Here is a 15429-nt window from a genome sequence, read left to right on the forward strand (position 1 = left end):
GTGGTAAATTGTGGTCAATGTCATGAGACAAAGTATATGTGAACTGCTGTATGGAAAGTGAATTTGCTCTGTAAATTTTCACCCAAATCACAATTAGAAAAAGAAAAGAAAATGCTAAAGAATCCTAAAAAAAAGGAAAAAAAAAGTAAACATTGCTCTAGGCAACAAAAGAAAATCTTACTTAAATTTAATTGAATTTTATGACTATCCATGCTCACCTGCTAAATATAATGCCTTCACCTGATTAGGCTGTAGTCCTTCATAGAAGATGATAACAGACCCCAGCTGACCTTCCAAAGATGTGGGACATCCCCATTCACTGTCTTGGGTCCCAGCTGATATCAGTTTGGTAATCAGTTTTGATTTTTCACTTGTTCCTCCACGGGAGGCTGATGACAAGAGTCCACCAAATGAAGTCCGATGAGGAATAATGGGAGAAGAACAGGGTGGATCTGGGATTTGGGATGGTGGAGGCGTTGTGGTTCTTTGCCCAGCAGAACCAATGCAACAGGAAGTAAATGGCTAAAAATCAAGAAACAAAACAAAAAAAAAAGAAACGAACCCACACAATTTTAGTTATCCACTCTTGTATATAAAATGAAACTGTACATAAAATAAACCATGTAAGTACACTGAAAATAAAACTGGAAGCAGTTTTATTTGTACTGGGTCATGATGCTTATATATGTATAAACATAAGACATCACTGAAGAAGCTACTTTTGGCCAAGGAAGTTTGAATGTATTTCTTTTATGACTCATTCTTTTTGTAAATGTTTAATGAGTGTATATTAAGAAAAAAATCTTAAAAACAACTTTACTGTATTCTAAAATACAGAAAGCTGTCTTTTTCCCTTAAAATTTATAAACGAAGAATTATACACATCAGTATAAAAATTCTAATTAAAGATTATGCTGAAATGATCATCCAGATGAATGACAACAAGAAATTACTAGAATAGGAGTAGGATTTGAGAAATAAAGTAATCCATTTCCTTACCTTCAGGAAAAGGTCATCTCAAAGTTACCAAAAACTTCACAAACACTTTTTCACTAATGTTTAAGCCCCTCTGAAGAGTCTCTGGGTGGCAGAAATGGTTAGAGTTCTATTTCTATATACATTGTTGGCAATCCAAATGCACACAGAGGTGCCTAGGCTGACAGGCCAGGTAATCTGCTTCAGAAAGGTCACGGCCCTGAAAACCCTATGGAGTTCTACTCTGCACATAATGAACTGCCATGAGTTGGAGTCAACTGGACAGCAACTAACAGCAACAACATAGATAACTACGATGTGAAGGTTTCAAGCTTCTTCACTATTGTTCCAAATTCAGTGGAGATGAAGAGTTCCTGACTATTCAGTAAGTATTTTATGTATGTCAGAGCTTGAGTAAGCAATCCTTTGGTCTCCTCTATTCAATGTCTTTTGACTGTCCTATCATAGGTCTTTTTTTCAAGTCTTTAACTTCATTTGTTACCCTTCCTTGAATTATTTTTCTTTATTACGTGTTGTATGACTTCATCTAATGATGACAGGCTTAAAGAATTAAATATTAACTTGCTGAGTTTCAGTATATAAAGAATATTTTAAAATTTAAGGCATATATTTAGAATAAACGGAAGAAACCTTTTACTTAAAAATGTTAAGAGTACTCAGTCAAGTGGGCTTGTAAAGAGTATGTTAGATGTCCTTACTTCATTCACTGCAGGAAATCTGAGAGGAGCAGAGACCTTCTGTTGTCCATTGTCATAGATATACACAAGGCTCTGACCAAAGGGTCTTTTTCCAGGCATATGAACAATGGTTATGTTATGCTGGTGAAGTAAAACATACAATTAGAAAACTAAAATTAAATTATAGCTTTGCAACTGACAGATGTTTTCAGAGTATTACTCTACAAATAGTTTGTGTGAACAGTGAAACATTAAGATTCAGCATAATTAAATGCTGATTAAAATGATGATCTCAAAATGAGTTAAGATTTTTTTTTCTGCAAATTATAAAAGCACTTCAGTCTATACCCAAATATTTACACACAATAGTAACACAGTAAATTTTCTGAATTTTCCAAGTCCATGAGTATTCTTTAGGGCCAATTTTTCTGAGAGGCACTTTATATTTTAAGAAAAAGAAAAGAAGTGCATTGTTTTTAGCAACATTTATTCTCATTTTTAATTGGAATTCAAAACTGACTTAGAAGGAGGACCTGAAGGAAATCATAAAATTTCATTTTCATTCCTTTAGTAGAAAAATGATCAGTGCAGAATCTATGATGGTGATGATAAATGGAATTAACCTCATTATAGGTAACTTCAATATGAATAGAACTTTAAAGAAAAAATTAATCAAATCTCAAAAAGCGGATGACAACTCCTGATCTACATGCATCAAGTTGTGTTATCTGTTAAAGGAAAGAACCAAGAGGTTAAAAGTGATGCCCAAAAGTCTTACCCAAAGGGAATCACAGAAACTGTGGTCAGGAAGCATAACTGTTGCATATTCTCTTTTGGTGCATACTGCCACAACCAACATACCCGAATGGGTAATGAAAGCTTCAAAACCTATGCCACTTCCTGTAAAAAAACTAACAAAAATACTTACAATGAGAATTTTTGAAGTCGGTCGTTCCCTTTCATTCTCAGTGAAACACACAAAACCATAAAGCCATCCTATGTTTATCAACAATCCTATAGCTTAAATTCTACTGCCACATAGTAGTATAATTGTTTCAAAGAGGATTTTTAAATCCTTGTTCAATATAAGAGTATAATAAATTATAAAAGGTAGCTTTATGAGTGGAATTTTATTAGTTTATCTTAGAAAAACTATGAACTTTCACATTTTCAAAATTCTCCAAGCAAGATTAACTTTAGATAAGCATTCTTTTTAGAAAGCATGAATAAAGGTATTTAAAAAATCAGAAGACATGTTGAAAATGATCATTGATGTTTGGAGGCACATACATGTAATTTTCTGGTTCTTCATATAAATATATAGCACATTCAATGAACAGAGATCACCATTCATTTTCAAGTTTATTATTCCTTTTTTTCCTCTTTCTTCACATTATTTTTAAGAAGGAACACTGGTTCCAAACTAGCCTTACAACTTCACTTGCAACATATCTGAGATATACATTATTGTAAAAATAAATCACTTATAATTAAACTGTGGACAGCCAAATGATGATAAGACTTCAGCTATATTACTGTAAATTTTAAAACTAAATGTGTAGAAAAGCTTATTCTGTTCAAGAAGCACAGCACATATTGCTACGGTAGTACTCATTTATATTCCAAAATCTGTACCAGTACCTGTACAATTGCTTTCTTTTTCCTCCTTTGTTAGCAATGCGAAGAGTCAACTGATCCTGATCTAAGCAAAACCAAGCATTGAAGGAAAAGGCAGATCCTGGCCATTTGTGGATGGAGGGCACTGTAATTCCTGCCATACTATGTGATAAATTAAAATACTGCAGCGCACTCTCAAGACTTTGTTTTCGGGCCATTGTCAGGATTGCTCGAGTCACAGAGATGGTGTATGGGTGAATAAACTCTGATTCATCCACTCTCAGCAATCTCAGTAGCCGACGGAGTTCTTCTGAGTTTACAGACTGACATCCCAAAGAACCATGGAGTGCAATCAAGTTCTCAGCACAAGCTCGATGGAGGGAAGAATAGGAATCAAGTGTTTCAATGATTCGAATTCCCATGTTTGCATTGACACAAGTAGTTCGACTCTGCCTATTAATACAACAAATTCTTTTCAGCCAATCTGAGATGAAGATTTGCAAGTCATAGGATTCTAGCTCTGGAAGCCACTGGATAAGAAGCAAGAGAGGCTGGACATTACTAATGCCCAAAATCCCAACTGAAGTATGGTCACCCTCTACAGCCTAGAAAGCAACATAAAAGACAAAAGGTAAGTTACTACTTTGCTATGGAGATATTTGATAATAGAGATTCTTTTAATAAAACTTAAAAAATCACCATGTTCATAAGTTCTTTAAGCAGTTCCAGCGGTGGCTGACCCAGGGATTTTAATACCTCAAACATATGTGTATAACCAATTCTTTCTTTAAAAACTTCCTAGGAGAGAGGAAAACAATATATTAAAGAACATCATCAAAGACCGAATTTCTTGGGATATTAAATATATTGACTTAACATTAAATCAAGATTATGAGTTCAAGGTTTCTGTCTTCTTAAATCACATTTTCATCTTAAAATATATTCCATCCACCTTCTGGAATATAAAGTTAAATTAATCTTACAAAATGAAAGAGAAATGTTATTAGTAACAAATACATATTATAAAATTATTTTAATTTTGCAAATTAGAGCACATGATGATTACTTTTTCACTGATTCATATATAATAAGAGTAATAGGTGAGGGCAAAACAACAGAGTATTAGATGAAGTCTCAATAACAGACTTCTGGGAACAAAAATACTACAGGATTAGATTAGGAAAAACTTGGGTACAAAGAGATTTTTTTTGCTCTTTGTATCTTAAAATGTCTGCATTATCTGGATTATCAAGTTCATTTTGGTTACATGCAATATTGAACTAGCTGATACACAAAGTCATAAAGCAAAACATAAAAACAACCAAAAACACCCAGCACAGATTAAATCTGGTACATTAATACAGTGACCCCCTTTGGGATTCCAAGGTGGTAAATCTCTATGGAAGTAGATTGCCCAGTCCTTCTTCCACAGAGTGACTGGTGGGTTTGAACTGCCAACCTTCTGGTTAGCAGTCAAATGCCTTAGGCACTACGTCACCAGAGCTCCTAGCCCATATTAAATCTAGTATGTTAACATAAAGACCCACTTTGGGTTTCCAAAGTGGTAAATCTCTATAGAAGTAGATTGGCCCAGTCTTCCTTCCATGGAGTGACTGGTGGGTCTGAATTGCCAACCTTCTGGTTAGCAGTAAAATGCCTTAGGCACTATGCCATCAGAGCTCCTAGGTACATTAATATAGGCAGTACAATATACACCTTCTATAAAATCAGAAGGAGCTCTGGTGGCATAGTTCAAACCAAGCAGCCACTCCTGGGAAGGAAGGTTGGGCAATCTACTTCCGTAGAGATACCGCCTTGGAAACCCAAGGAGGGGTCGTTATGAGTCGGATCCGACTCAACAGCAGTGCATTGTGTTGCATTATAAAATTAGAAGATTTGAATAAGACTGGTAAGATTGGTTGTCTCTGGGAAAGGGAAAAAATTGTGGGTCAAGGATAGGAGGAAAAGTATTTTTTTCAAAAGGCATCTTTTTATCATCTTTTGAATTTTATGTCATACAATGATATAACATAATAAAAAGAATCACATTAAAGAAAGCTTTGAGCATCATTTTAGGCTTGAATTTCATTATATAGTACAGGCAATTCATCATACTCATAAACCAATTACTTAGAACTTAAAATGATTTTTTTCTTCTTATACAACTATTATAAATGGAGATTAAATTCCCAAAACAACCTGCAAGAGTTACAAAAGCCAACTTAGTAGGAACTTAACCTGACTTATAACAACATTTCTATAGTAAAAGTTAGAATCTCTAAGTACAAACTAATAAATAGAAAGCAGAGAATAAAACTAAAGGTATGGCTCAGAGAAAAAGGGGTAATCAATTAATTTCTCGTACCAGAAGAGAGAAGCATAAAGTAGAAGAGAGGTGGTGGATAAGAAGGTAAAGTGGTAAAAACAGTCACTAACAGTTCTTGAGCACTTACCATGTGCCTCGCACTCTATGCAGAGGGTTTCACTAATCCCTACAACTACTCAGTGAGATAAGCACTAGCACCAAATCAGCATAAGCACACAACAGGACAGAGTCAGTGGCAGTGAATGAGGAGGAAAAGGAAATCTTGAAAGTTAGTGACTCCAAATAAAGGAACAGAATTCCCATGCTCTCATATTCTAGAAATGCAAGTCCTAAATTGACAGTCCTGTTCACATATGGAAAACTGTGTATAATCTAAGCAGTCATAAACTAAAGTGAAAATTTATTTTATTAGTGAAGAAACACTGTAATATCAAAACTTAATTCTTTACACTCACTAACCATAGACTCACTTAAAAGGATCACTTCAACACTAGTGCTCTCTCTCCATTCTCTGACCAAAACCGTAACTCTCTTAGTTTGCAGTTAAGTCATCTGTCATAGGGGTTTGTCCTAAAATTATCAAAATTAATCCTATACTAAGATGAATTATTTGGTGAATTATTTTATGTCAGGTGTGAAACTACATGTTTTGTATACTTTCATATGTTACTTTGAATTCTAAATAATGAAAACTAGTATATCTAAGATATATTTTAAGCCTGGGGATATTCTCTTTCACCTTAGCAGCTGGAGATTTATTCATAATTGCTGTCAAAGCCTGAATGGTTGATATAGCCAAACAATCCAACTGCCCCTGAAAAGCCTAGGGAGAGAAAAAAAAAGGCAAGAAATTAACAAATGTGTTCAAGACTCTTATGAAGTTAGGAAATCTCTGTTCTGAAAACCTGAAAAGTAATTACTTAACATGCATTACATTTCTTACGATGAAATGGATTTCTATAACCTGCAGGAAAAGTTACTTAACAAAAAATAAGCCATGTGTCAAGAGTGGTAAAGCTATATTCACTCATTACATTAAAATCTTTTGAGAAAAAAACAAGCTTAACACATGCTTTTTGAAAATAATGGACAACCTCAAGAGGAAGGGAGGGAGATCTATCATTAAAAATTCTATTATGTTTGAATTTCCCTTCAAAATAATGCTTAAACTTTTTAGGCCTAAGTTTCACTAGCATGTATAGCAAGACAGCTAAAACAATCTTGTCTATTTAGTTTCCAAACCCTATGTTATAAATGAAATGGAATGTATATCTACCAATCAATCAATTGTACTTACGAACAATAAAGTGTATCGATTTTTATATAAAATGAGGAACTTGAGGCAGATAAAGAAAATGAAAAACCCATCTATAAACAGCTGCTTTTGGGAAAGCAACCTTTAATGCCAACATGTTTTAAGGGGGAAAAAAAAAAAAGCACTATCTCCATTTTGTCTAGTACTGTTTAAGTTGCATTATAAACAAGATATGTGTTAAATTTCAGAGCAATGTGTTTACAGCAAAACAAAAACAACATCAACAATTCAAAAAAATTAACCTGTTACTTAATCATGAAAGAATATCATGACGACTAGAAAGTTTTGAAAACTAACAGTGCCTACAACCTGCTTTAACGAATGTATTAATATGACCTGAAGTCAAGTCACTCCACAAATTGGGACCTTCCTCTCCCTTTTACAGAAAGGATTTGAGTACAATAGGGATAGCTTAGATCTTTGCAGTTTTATGCTAAGCTCCATCATATTTAGGGAAGTTATTTAACCACCCTGGAAACCTGCTTTTGTTGATATTGTTTGTGTGATGACCATTATTATATATAATATATAAGAAATTATAATACATATTCTGAATAGAGCAGAATTTCTTAAGAATAAGATTCATCTTAGATTTTATGCAAGAGGATTAGGAATCAGAGTGCCAAGAAGTCCTAATATAATTTGGAATTGTGACATAAACCTCAAAGAACTATTGTTAAGTTTTATAAATCTATGTAAGAAGGCCTTAAGAAGAACTAAAACATACAGAGATATCTAAAATATTAAGTACTCTGTAACTGCTATTTCACATATAAAGTAGAAAATAACATATTATCACATCTCTTTTTATACCACAGCTTAATTTATAAACTTGGACATTAAGATAATGTTACTGAAACACATCAATGTAAGCTCTCTCTCAAACATTTTGGGAAAGAAAAATAATGGTGCACACTTTTACATGTAGTTCTTTTTTTCCCAAAGTAAATTGCCTAAGGTATAGTGAAAACCACTATAAATTGTGTATTTCTGCCCTACTTTATACCCATATAGAATTGGACTTTTAAGGGGGAAAAAAAAAAAGTCAAGTTAAGTTCTATGCTAAATGAAGAGTTTGGCATCTTCTTCACTTCCTCCAAGATTTAGGTTGTCCATTGGATTATAATCATTACTTGTCAACAAGAAGCAAAGAATCAAGATATTAAAAATGACCATACATGTTCACAAACAAAGCCCTAAGATCCCAAACACCACAGTGCTTAAAAAAGGAAGCTACCAAATAGATGAAGTCATCACCAGGTGGACAGCATTGATAAGAGATCCCATTCCTGTACTTTGTATCTTCTTAAATGGAAAAGAATACACACACACTTATGTACATACAAGATGGAATTCTATTGATCATTTATGTCACCACCAAGACTTTAATATATTTATCTTTCAGGTGAAAGTAATTTTTTATTTTAATAATTTTCAAAATAATTAATGAAGGTTCCATGTTTCCTGTTGCTTTCAGATTAATTCCAACTCAGTCAGACTTGGATAATGTTTGTGTACTTTAAGATATAAGAAGAAAAGTACAGGAATAGTTACTCCCATTGACTTGATTCTGGACGTCAGCTGAAACAAGATGCAGACTTTGTAGATACCTGGTCCTCATTCATTTCTGTCAGTAATTTGTTGGCAAGGTCTTTCTCGTTCTTGTCTGCCACCTTATTATTAGCATTTAAAAACAGCTGTTAAAAACAGAGACAAGAATAACGGACAAAGAACATTAAATTGTTACCTACAAGTGGAAACAAAGTGTAAATGGATTTCCATGTCTCTTGAAAATAAATCCAAGAATCCACTTGTGAAGTATACTGCTTCTAGAAACTATTTATTAGCTTTTTTAATTACAAACTAGTAATTCATTATTATGACTAATTATATTTCTCTCTTAGAATTCAAAATTACTACAATAAGAAACTAAAGAATAATCATAATCATTTAATATACACAGATTCTTCAAGAATCAGCAAAGAGTATGCCTCACAGAAAGGAAATTTGCTATTGAGACAGACTAAAGGTACTGTAAAAAATAATGTATGGTAGGGGATCTGTAGTCAAGTAAATGTTATTAAATGAACTTTTAAAAGGATTCTTTCAGGAAATACTTCTCAGACTGTCAATAATGCTAATGTGTGCTCAGACAAGAGAGGTCAATATGCAGCATTTCCAACACTTATCTGACCACACACTCTGTTAAAAGACTTTAAAACAGTACTCTCCAAAGTCACCAAGAAATGAACTTAATTTTTATTAGGTTATATTCTGGGAAGGAGGACTGGGATTGTTATCTCCAACACACACTGGGACTGCCCTCCACTGACAGAAGAAATAATAGAATAAAGTATTTTGACTTAAGTATATATAACTCAAAATAAGAAAAACAATTCAAATGAGAGTAAAAGGGAAATTAACTAAGATTTATAAAGGCACTTATCATGAGCATCCTAACCAGGAAGTTCTTCTTGCAAATTAGGTTGTTACTAGCTGAAATAAATAGAAAATAAACCAGACAGATGTCTGGTATTACATGCATGCAAGTACATACATAAAGCTTAAAATGGCAATCGCTTAGAATACATAATATACAGACTTTGGAGTCAGAGACTGTTTCCTTGCACTAGAATTTTTTTTCCCCTGATTAAATTCAAATGTCCTTGGACAGCTTTAAAAAAAAAAATCAACTTACATTAATTCAAATCATATCCCCCTTCCAAAACAGAGTACAATAAAATGAAATTACTGTTAAATGTTTAAGGTTCATCATACTTATCATAAAAGTTAAATGTATGATTCTGTGTACTTTATAATATAATGAAACTTATTTTGACAAGTCCAGAAATTTTTAACACCAATACCTAAGGAAATTAATACTCACTTAAACTGCTTCATCACTCTCATACAAAAAGAAAAGCACTAAAATTACAACACAGCTAGCCTAAAGTTTTCTATGGGATTCATAAACTGCTTATGACACTTCAAGCTTTAGTTGACATATTTCAATGGGTCTGAATGTTTAAATAACAAAATTGTCTTCATCCTATGTAACTGTATAAATGATTCATTCCTTACTAACAAAAAGCAATTTAAACAGAAAGCAATCAGACATAACATATCATGCAGCACAACATTCCCTAATTTACAAAGCTTTCAAAGAATTCCAAACACTTTTACATATTAAGGAATCATATCAACTATTTCCATCAAATGTTTGTATACCAAAAAAACCTATGATTCTCCTACATTTCATGTAGAGAAAACATTTTTTTCTACTGATTAAACAGTGACCTTATGTTTCGTAATAGTTAAAAAATTATGTATTACAACAGATTCACGGTCACAAAACCTGGACAAGAAATCCTAGCTCCATCACTTATTAGAGCTGACACTGAGCTAATCATTTTCTCTCTCCACATATCTTCCCTCATCTGTATAATGAAGGAGTTAGGAAGTGTATTTCAAAAGTCCCCTCAATTTAAAGGATTTAATTACTCTAATATATGGTATCAAATCTACAGTGCTTCTGAGGTTCCTGAAATGAGAAAGACCACTGCCAGCAGAGAAAGCCCAGGTCACCTAGCCTGGCTTCTCCTCCCAAAATGGGTTGTTTCTCTAGAATTTTTTTCTTAAAAAAAAAAAAAATACATTAAGTGGTATCAAATACTTACATTTTAAAATGCCAGGACTGTTAACAAGTTTTCCAGATCTAAATTATAATAAACTTGACTACATGATATATCTTGATAGTGTTGAAATAACATAAATACCACAAGTGGATGTCTTTAACAAACATAAATTTATTCTTTTACAATTTAGGCTAGAGGTCTGAATTCAGGAAGCCAGCTGCGGTGTAGTAAATTACTTAGTGTGGCTTTTCTACCCATAAGTCTTTGTAAACTCCAAGGTGGGATTTTCTATGAGCAACTGAGGAACTCCTGATTGCTGAAGTTGTCCACCTGGAGTATTTCTGTTGGGAGTGGCACAAAACAATGTTCTGGGAGGTGCCCACTCTCTCTCAGGTACTTAGAGTTCTGATGGTATGATTGGCTAGTTTGACCACCCCGCCGGGCTCAAAAGGAGGCTTCCTTGAGGCAGAAGGCTCTCTGACTGCTGATTGAAGAAGACGTGCTGCCGAAAGAGACACGCGCCCCTGAAAAAGACACGTGCTGCTGGGAAAGAGACGCAAGAGACATGCAATGCTGAGTGAGACACAGAGGGACCAGCACTGCTGGGAAAGAGACTGTGAGAGACTCTTGGCTGAGGGACGGTCGGCTGGGAGAGAGGCTGAGCATTCTTCCTGAACTCGAATTGTAACCTGGTGCTTCCCTAATAAACCCCATAATCTGCGAGCTCTGTGTGGCCACTGCAGCGAATTATCGAACCCAGGAGAGAGGTGGTGGGTGCTTTGGGAGGAATGGTTGGAGAAAGGGCTGGAGGGAGGCAGCATGTCTGGACTGGCAGGAATAGGCCTTGGGTAACTGCTAGTAATCCTGTCTTCCTCTTGTGGGATTAGAGGAGGTCAGAACATGTGGCCTCCTTGCCGTTTTTGCACCAGCTCTAGGAGGCATTCTTTCTCTATAGGTTCTGAGGGAAGGTCCTTGTCTCCTTTCAACATCTGTGCGCTCAGCATCCCTTGGAAACCTCCATGCGGTTTCAATCGTCCCCTGGGTCTAGAAGGTTCTCAGTGCAGGTACCCAGGGTGCAAAGGACATGCTCTGCTCCTGGCTCTTCTTTCTTAGTGGTTGTTCTGATTACCTAGTGCCACTCTGACAAGAAAATACCACAAATGAGATGGCTAAATGAACAGGAGTTTATTACGATTCAGAGGGTTTAAGTCCTAGTTCAAAGTGCCAGGCCCTAGGGACTGTGTGAAAGCTCCTCAACCTTGGGCTTCATTCAGCTCTGGCTCCTGCTCCCAGTCCACTGGAGCTAGAGGCTTTTCTTTACTCAAATAGCTGCTGGCTGCTGAGACTGACAAGCCCAAGGTTTACAAGTAAAAAGGCACAGTCCCAATGCTACCAAACTGCACGGCAGGCCATTAATTCAAGTCCACTGAAAATCCCAAGGTTGGCAGAGCATGGCAGGCTGCTGAACAACAACATGGCTACACGCAGGGTTCAGGCGTGCCATAAGCTAGAGACTGTTCCCAAAGCTGCTTCTTATATATGGGAAGCAGACCACATCCCTAAAGTAGCTACTCAGCTGCTCACAGGAGATTCCACCACAGAGCTGACTGCCAGTTTCATCATGGGGAATAACTACCAAGAGCTGACCAGCCAGGCCCAGCCAAGTTGACACATAAGGAGGTATCACTATGGAAGTAGGTTGCCCAACCTTCCTTCTGAGGGGTGGCTTCTGATTAGCAGTTAAATGCCTTAGGCACTACGCCACTAGAGCTCCCAAGATAAAGGTGCTATAAGCCACACCCCAGGGAAACTCTCCTTGCACAAGGCTGTGACCTGAATGAGGGTGTAGCATCCCACCCTAATTCAATCCATGAAACCATAATAAAACAGACCAAACATTAGTATGCCATCATGATCACTATGTCAATCAGCTTTCTGTTTTTTAAATAAGATATTGTTGACCGTGTGTCTTAGTTCTCTAGTGCTGCTGCTACAGAAATATCACAAGCAGACGGCTTTCACAAACAGAAATTTATTCTCATCCAATTTATGAAGCTACAAGTCTGAATTCAGAGTGCTGGCTCTAGGGGAAGACTAGGCTAGAAGTCCGACTCCAAAAGTGCTGGCTTTAGAGGAGACCCTTGGAAGGAAGATCAGGCAATGTACTTCTGCCTCAGAAACCCAAAGAGGGGTCGCTATCAGCCGGATCCGACTCGACAGCAGTGAGTTTTGTTTTTTTTTTTTTTGGTTTAGGTAGAAGTCCAAGTTCAGCATGACAGCTCTAGGTCTGGGTGGAAGCTTCTCCTGACTCACATGGCTACAGGGGCTGATGAACTCAAGACTCACAGGCTGTATAGCAGGCTCCAGATTATTGGTTCACAGGCTGCGATGGTAGCAATCTGAAGATCAGCAGACAACATGGCAGGCCACTGGTTCAAGTCCAGAAACTGAAGATGGTGATGGGCCAAATGCAGGATCCTTTCCACATATACTGGAAGCAGGCTACCCTTCAAAGGTAACTCCCTTCCAACTGATTAACTGCTCATAGAAGTTTACACCAGAAAGTGATTACACCACATCCAATCTCATCATGGGGAATAATCACATCACAGCTGCCAAGCCACTTAAAATCAAGGCCCAGCCAAACCCACACACAACCCTAACTACCACACCACGGTATATCAGAGATTTACGCTATCTCTGAATTTCATTTGATATAGAAAAACCTATGCCAATAAATTTTAGTAGGAAATTACATTGTATCCTTCTATAATATGTGATTAGCTTTACACATGTGAGATTTTATCTCTATCACTGAAGTGGCCTTTATTACCAATAAAGCCGTATTTAATTTTTTTTTTTTACAATAATCAAAAGGTTTTATAAACATCTGTTGCTTTACTTGCATCTCCCTAGGATTCCTTTCCTATTACTGATTTTAACAGCCAAGGAGCTAGGAAAAAGCTTATCCAAGACTCCACTTTTATTTGAGATTTCCCAAAGTAAGAAGGGTGTGCAGATGTAGGATAACCATCACCAAATGTCATTTACACACACACACACACTTGAATATTTGATATTACTTCACAATGCCAGAGATTTTTTTCCTATTAATGATTTTAAAAGGGGAGGGGACATCCTAACTCTCCAGTGATAAAATGAATCTGTTGAATTCTTAAATATTCTGTATTATCTTCTTGATGAATCTTTTTTACTTTACACTATTCTTCAATATTTTACTACAACTTAAGCAATGTAGTTACATAAATGATTCCAGGAACACCTTTTCTAACTATGTGAAAAAACTCAAGTTGATACTAAAATAATTAATCTAGATTATTACCAAAGAATCAGAATGATTCTGAGATTTCACAAAAGGAATATACCAAATACAAAGGTAAAAGCTCTTTGAAGCACTTTCATTTTCAAAGGCTTTACAAGAAGCTCTGTCAATATTTCTATGTTAAAATTCATAGAAAGAAGAAATAATACGTGTATTAGTTATTATGTATGCTCCCATTCTGTTGCTAAAATTTAAAAAAAAAAAAAAGACCAAAAAAACTCTTCCAAAACAAAGAGAAGAAAGGAATACTCCTAATACATTCTATGAAGCAAACATAACCCTGATATACAAACCTGACAGACATCACAAGAAGGGTGGCAACGTGTGCACAGACAACATGTGGGGTCCATGCTGCAACCTGGGGGTGGTGGTTGTTGTTTGCCGTCGAGTCGGCCCCGACTCATAGCGACCCCTCCTTGGGTTTCCGAGGCAGTATCACTACGGAAGTAGGATTGCCCAACCTTCCTTCCAAGGAGTGGCTGGTGGGTTTGAACCGCCAGCCTTCTGGTTAGCAGTCAAGTGCCTTTAGGCACTATGCTACCAGAGCAACCTAGGGGCAGCATCCACAAATGGCAGATGTCTCTGTCCCAAGTCAGGGCTCTTGCTGTTTTGAATTGTTTATTGTGGTGCTTGAGGCTAAACGTCCAAGTATCTTTAGCTCAAGAAGAAGCTAGAAGATGAGTTCCCCAACCACCTGGACATCAGTGGTGAGGGAACCCCCAACCTAGGCCACTACATTCTTTGAAGTGATCACAGTAGGAAGCTGATCCACTCCAAGAAGAAAGGTGACAGCTACATGGACACATTTACTATGAAAGCAAAATTCAAGTAATAACTCTTTCAAAATATCAAAACCAAATATACAAAATGTATAGAAAATAAAAACTATTCATGAATAATTGTTTTTTTAAAAAATATTTCTTTGTTAAATAAAAGGTAAAAAGAAAGAAAAAAGACTGGGAGGTAAGGGATTGCCAACCTACTGAAAATGAAGTTTAAATTATATTTTTCTGTTTTTTAATACTTTGCTAATGAAAGGCTTTCCTGGATTAATTTATTTATTTATTGCTTGTGGGTGCTAACATTTTTTTCTTAAAAGAAAGTCAGAACATGGTGTGGTCAGTTGACATGTAAAAACATGAAATCAAGTTTGTGCTTTTGTTTCTTAGCAACTATTGGATGCAGTTTTCCAAAGGCTCTGCTCCTATACCTCATGATTTTCCATCAAATTAGCTGTTTTGTTTTTTAAAAAAAGAAAACCTCAATTTTATGTTGTACAAAATTGCTTAAAAGCATATTGGCAATGCCATTATAAGTCTAGTTTCTGAAACAACTGTAAACGTGTTAACACTGATACTAGAAAAGTCATTAAGTAATTGACTGCTTAAAGAACTTTATAATTCATTACTGTTATGATTTATAACAGGAGCTCTGGTAGCATAGTGCCTAAAGCACTTGACTGCTAACCAGGAGGCTGGCAGTTCAAACCCACCAGCCACTCCTCGGAAGGAAGGTTGGGC

The 15429-nt window shown here is 35.9% G+C and overlaps 1 protein-coding gene across 1 annotated transcript in view; it reads right to left on the reverse strand.

Annotated features, from left to right (window-relative positions):
• Nucleotides 1–15429, reverse strand: part of NBEAL1 (neurobeachin like 1) — a 209665-nt gene that overhangs the window by 115058 nt on the left and 79178 nt on the right. The window contains 7 exon segments of the mRNA XM_042783564.1: nucleotides 219–522; nucleotides 1695–1814; nucleotides 2452–2584; nucleotides 3315–3895; nucleotides 3990–4088; nucleotides 6356–6439; nucleotides 8542–8628. Coding sequence (XP_042639498.1) covers nucleotides 219–522; nucleotides 1695–1814; nucleotides 2452–2584; nucleotides 3315–3895; nucleotides 3990–4088; nucleotides 6356–6439; nucleotides 8542–8628 — 1408 coding nt within the window.

This window comes from Orycteropus afer, unplaced genomic scaffold (genome assembly GCF_000298275.1).
Source record: "Orycteropus afer afer isolate SDZICR_OR568_19922 unplaced genomic scaffold, OryAfe1.0 scaffold00002, whole genome shotgun sequence".
Lineage (NCBI taxonomy): Eukaryota > Metazoa > Chordata > Mammalia > Tubulidentata > Orycteropodidae > Orycteropus > Orycteropus afer.